This window comes from Phacochoerus africanus, chromosome 3, assembly GCF_016906955.1.
Source record: "Phacochoerus africanus isolate WHEZ1 chromosome 3, ROS_Pafr_v1, whole genome shotgun sequence".
In the NCBI taxonomy this organism is placed as follows: Eukaryota; Metazoa; Chordata; class Mammalia; order Artiodactyla; family Suidae; genus Phacochoerus; species Phacochoerus africanus.
In genome coordinates this window covers 134,374,597-134,380,596 of record NC_062546.1, presented here as the reverse complement: position 1 = coordinate 134,380,596, position 6,000 = coordinate 134,374,597, and the positions used below count along the sequence as shown (strand labels likewise).

The 6,000-nt window shown below is 38.4% G+C and overlaps 1 protein-coding gene across 1 annotated transcript in view; it reads left to right on the top strand.

Annotated features, from left to right (window-relative positions):
• Positions 1-1,944: 1,944 nt before the first annotated feature.
• FAP (fibroblast activation protein alpha) overlaps positions 1,945-6,000 on the top strand; it is a 71,005-nt gene continuing 66,949 nt past the window's right edge. The window contains 1 exon segment of the mRNA XM_047772746.1: positions 1,945-2,035. Coding sequence (XP_047628702.1) covers positions 1,945-2,035 — 91 coding nt within the window.

Sequence of the window (6,000 nt, the reverse complement as noted above, 5' to 3'; positions counted from 1 at the left end):
GAGTATTGCACAATTGCATGGAGATGCCTACAAGCCTATAGCATAAGTTGGATGTTTCTCTTAATGACTGCTTCAGTTTGTAAGAGCTGCCCCATCACCTGCAAGGGAGGGAGGGGCTCCTCTACAAGCCAGGGTGGCTACATCTCTTTGCCAGTAAGTGCTTAATGACTCATTTTCCTCAACAGAATTTTCATAAGGCTGGAATTCAGGGAGGGATGTCTGGAGAATGTCTGAGAGGAAGTTCACAAGCCACTGTCCTGCTCTTTGCTAGAGAAAGCCTCCCTTGGTAGTCAGAGCAGTTGACTAAAGCAAACAGCAAAAGATGTCAAGATCATTTCCTCATTATTTTTCATGAAAAATCCATGAAAGCTCACCATGAAGTTTGTTTTACTTAGGTTGAGATCATTGCAAATGTTCAAAGAAAACCATCCTTGGAAAAACTGAAACACAGTAGGTTAATAATTATGTTTATGGGGAACCACAGAATCTATCCAAATGAATTGCACTGAACCAGCCAGAAAACTCCAAGAAATTGCTGTATGTGTATCTGTGTACTCTGGAGCGTGCGTGCGTGCGTGTGTGCGTGCGTGTGTGTGTGTGTGTGTGTGTGTGTGTGTTAATTCGGACAACCATTTTACTGACGTTAAGCTGAACAATTGCTTTGGATTTATGTAAATTTAGCCGAAATGAAATTGTTCATAAGATTTACCTCTATTTTCAAATGCTTTTTATTTATTTTAAAGGCTTTATAATTACTCACTGTTCTCTCTCAGAAGATATTCTGAGAGGGAAGCAAAAATATCACTTTTGCAAAGCCATTTTCATTCTTTCAAAGGTCTGCTGGTAAATTATTCTTACTGATCTTTCCATCTTTCTGGCCTGTGCATACACACCTAACCCATACTAAATTTCACCAGATGGCATTTTATTTCTTTAAAGTAAAGCAGCCGTGGGTTTAGACAGTTGAATTTTTAAACTTCTGTATTTACTGAAAGTGCATATGGTGCTATATGGACAAAGAAATTTTGCTGAAAGAAAAACATTTCTGTCTGCAGTACCTCATAATCTCCCAGAAGAAGAAAAAATTGCAGTAACGTGGTGTTCTTCTCACAAAATTTTACATGGCTTTAATTTTCTCCCTCTGCTAAAACTTAGATATTTGTGTATTGTACACACCTGGAAGTCTTACTGCTTTAAATTCTTCTCTTGGTGGTAAATAGAAAGGTTATACAAAACCCAAAGACTTGCCAATGTGATCCGTTCGTGATTGCTAGGAGAAAATGAAACATAAACCTAAACTTGTAAAAAAAAATTAAAAAACCTCTGTATGTCAACGTAAGCAGATGTTGGTGTAGAATTTACAAGGATGAGGAGGCTATAAAACCTCCCTTGAGCCACTCACAGTTCATTTCAAGGCCAAGAACACCCCCAAAACTCTGTTTCTAATTTTACAGAAATCTTTTGAAATTTGGCACGGTATTCAAAAGTCCGGGGAAAGAAAAAAAAACTTGCCCTAGCTTCGGCTTCCAACTACGAAGACAGACTTTCTTTCAACGGTTTTCACAGATCTGGTGACCCACACTCTGAAGTCAGAATTAGCTAACTTTCAAAAACATCTGGAAAAATGAAGGTTAGTATATGAAGCCTCAGATAGTGCTAAAGAATGGGGGCTGGCTGAATTGAGTGCGATCATTGTTTAGAAGGTGAGGATTTGTACATAAATATGTACTTCCTGGAGTGGGTTGGGATGGGGAAATTGTTCTAAATATATTGTAGAAACATTTGTCCTTGCAGAGCTGGAAGAATTCCAGCAATTATAGCCAGACCAGTGGAAGACAATGAAAAGCTTTATGGGGAGCGAGAAATAGGATTTAGGTGTAAACAAAGTCTTGCCATTTCTACTCTTTAGCAGAAACTACTTATATGCCTAATTTTTTAAATTTTATGTAGACATGGCTAAAAATTGTATTTGGAGTTGCCACCTCTGCCGTGCTTGCTTTATTGGTGATGTGCATTGTCTTACGTCCTTCAAGAGGTAAGAATTTTCTCTAATTTCCTCTATTTGCCTAGAATAGTTTGGAAAATGGACTAACACATGATCACAAGTGAGCGAACATTTCCTGTTTATTTTCCCAAGTAAGTCTGTTATTTTTAAGAAGACATATAAGCTCCCAGATATGTTGTTGAGCAACAAGAAATACTGAGGAATTTAAGGCATGGGTAGCAAGAGAACTCCAGTATTTTTTCAGCAATAGAAAAACCTAAGCCCTGCTCTGTATCAACCCCACATCTCTCCAAAATATATGCTGAATTACAAGCTTTGACAGGCATTTAGAGACAATATTTTTAACTAACATTGCTTTCGTTATTGGATTGCCTCGTGGAAAGTAAAGATGAGTAAGAATGGAAAAGTTAAAACAGAACCTATGGAAATTTTTATTATGAGCCTTTCCAAAATTTAGGGAAGACAGTCAAAAATAGAGATCTCAGGAAGAGCTGTATAAAAAAAGGGAAATTGTTGTTTAAGATGCAATAGCAAAGAAAATAAAATTAGAAGAGTAAATATTATTAAGCAAGTATAATGTTTAGTCATAAATTGTTCTTTCTAAAGAAAGCTTAGATTAACATTGAACTCACTTTGCTGATAGAATATTGGGGCTCTTCTGGATTTAAGTTAAGACTGTCTATAATATTTCAGTGATACTAGGAGACAAAGTTTTTATGAAGCCATGAAAAGAAGCTCAAATTCTAAAAGGGGAAAAAATACAGTGATGAAAGTTCTTGTGCCTTGTACAGTAATAAGGGGTCTAGGGAAAGCAAAAGAGTTTGTACCAACAAATGTTAAAAGCTTATGATAACCATAGTGGGAAATACCTTTGGTTAAAAGCTAACTGACAGTAAAGGGGAGATCAATGACAAACCTTCAGCTAAAGAAAGTATATGAGTCCTAAGTGATCTGTTGCTTTAAAAATGAAACATGGAAAAATATTTTGAAAAATTCAAAATGCTCACGGGATTTTTCACAGAATTACAAAATGAAGCGATTAACCAAAAAGATGGTGGCAATGTTCTTGTATCTTCAGAGATGACCTTCAGTCCTATTCCTCTCTGATAGCACAGGATTATTCTTAGGCTGTTGAGATAAGTTGTGTGTGTCCGCATTTTTCCTATTTTTCAAGTTAAAATTGTTTTCAGATCAGGGTCTCACCTTGTTTGGGGGGCATCTTTTCCTCATACCAGCAATTGCCAGGTGGTAAGTCAGGTCCTACTGACCCATCAAATGCCAACACATTCAAAATTACCTCCAGATTTTTAAAGAAAAATCCCCAATATTTTTCTCCACCAGAAATAAATGTTCTGACAACAAAAGGGTGTGGATTTTACTGTGAGCCTACCTTCATGTCTACAGGAAAGGATGGGTTGCCTTTGCACCTTGGAATTTGATAAGCAATACACTAATAAGTAACATTATTACTTATTAGTAATATACTACAGTTATAGTATATAAGGACACACTCTCATAGGTATTTGTGTAATTATATACAATCCCAATCCTATCTTCTCCCCAAGTTTAATATATATATGTTGTATTTACATTCCAAGAATTCTACCAGAGTTCCTGCTTTGGTGCAATGGGATTGGCAGTGGTGTCTCTGCAGCGCCAGGACTCAGGTTTGATCCCTAGCACAGTGGGTTAAAAGATCTGGTGTTGCTGCAGCTGCAGCATAGGTCACAACTGTGGCTCGGATTTCCCTGGCCCAGGAACCCCATATGCCATGGGGTGGCCAAAAAAGAAAAAAAAAAAATCTATGTCATTTTATAACTTAGTTTTCTTTTTTTTTTATTTTTATTTTTTTATTTTCCCACCGTACAGCAAGGGGGTCAGGTTATCCTTACATGTATACATTACAATTACATTTTTCCCCCACCCTTTCTTCTGTTGCAACATGAGTATCTAGACAAAGTTCTCAATGCTATTCAGCAGGATCTCCTTGTAAATCTATTCTAAGTTGTGTCTGATAAGCCCAAATTCCCGATCCCTCCCACTTAGTTTTCTGTTTCAACCAAGAGGATAATTCTCAGAGCAAAGTCATTTTCAGGCAGAGTAAAATAATCATATTAAACTTCAGATGAAATTTTAGTACTCATTTAGCAACAGAAAATCATAAAAAGCTGAGAACTATTTTTTTCCGTAATATCCTTCCTTTTCTGTCTTTTTTTTTTTTTTTTTTTTGTCTTTTCTAGGGCCGCTCCCGCGGCATATGGAGGTTCCCAGGCTAGGGGTCTAATCGGAGCTGTAGTCACTAGCCTAGCCAGAGCCACAGCAATGCGGGATCCGAGCCGCGTCTGCAACCTACACCACAGCTCACGGCAAAGGCGGATCGTTAACCCACTGAGCAAGGGTAGGGACCGAACCCGCAACCTCATGGTTCCTAGTCGGATTCGTTAACCACTGCACCACGACGGCAACTCCAATATCCTTCCTTTTCAATTTTAAATTTGCTGAAGAACTTCTCAGAATGTCACTTAAATAAATTGTACAGGGGACTATTCATTTCTCAGTTTTCCTGAGCAGGACCAGGATTGAAATTCTTCTTCCCTGAAGTCAGTGGTACAGGCAACCCTTATGTGAAGTGCACCCTTCTGACTTCCCTCCTTTCTCCTTACTCCTCAACCATCCCCAGCGTGGAGCTTGAGGTCCAGTTCTCAGTCTCACATATGCCCAGTTGCTGGTGAGAAAGGATCTGAAGTGGCAAGACAGGGGAAGGGAAGGAAAAAGGGGAAGGAAGAACAGAAAATTCAAAGCCAAGTAAGCTTCCATTTAGCCTTCCTCTCACCCTTCATCAGAAATCCGGTTACCTCACATTTGCCTTATGTAATCCCTAGTACTTCTAACACAGGATTTATGTGCCAGCATAAGAATGGTCTTCCTTTGAGAAACTTAAAACTCACTTATGAAACATTCATTCATTTATTTATATATTAATGAATGAATTCCCACTAGTTAGTCCCACTTGACTAGTTAGTTCCACCTGCTCATCCTTATGGCAGTTGGGGAAACAAAAGAAGTACTACAATTCAGACTTCCTTTTGAAAACATAGTAAGAATCCAGTGTGGATTCTTGGTCATCAGCACCCATGTTGGGATCAGGGGTTCACTTAGACCAATGGGTCACTTAGACTGTAGGGTCCAAGTGAAAGAAGAAAAGAGGGGCTTTTCCAAGGAGAAAGCAGGTCCCAGGAATACTAGTCTCAGGATTAAAAGAGCTTTTGAGGAATTAGGCAGGATTTTAGGAACAAATAGGAAATAGAGTGGTGAAATGAGAAAGATCTGTTTAGCTCACTCACATAATAATAAAAATAACATACAACTTTTGGGGGGAACTTGAAAATTTCCCCATTTTTATTTTCATCAAATGCGAAACACATAGGAATTTCTACCCCTTAGTCTGGGGCTGTTTAGTTTTTCTGGAGGCTTTTCTACTTGGCTTGTAGATGGCTGCCTTCTTGCTTTGCCCTCACATGGCTTTTCTCTGTGCATGTGCACTCCTGATGTCTCTTCCTCCTCCAATAAGGACACCACCAGCTCTATCAAATCAGGGCTCCACCATTACGGTCTTATGCAATCTTAATTACCTTCTTAAAGGACCTATCTCCAAATTTAGTCCCATGGAGGGTTAGAGTTTCAATTTATTTATTTTGGGGGAGGGCATAATTCAGTTTATAACAGAAGTAGTCAAGGAAGTCTTCTCTGAGATGATATTTGAGCCAAAATATTAAGGACAGGAAGAATGCATTGTCCTCAATGCAGAGGGAAGAGTAGGTACAAAGTCTCTGAAGCAGGATAGTATTTAGGAAATTCAAGGAGTCAAAAGGAGATTGACAGCTGTGAGGCTACAGTTATGTAAACAAATGAACACAGGAAAAAATATATACATATGTACTTACGACTGTACATAGATATATAAAGTTACAGTGACTGCTTATGTGGGTATGTAA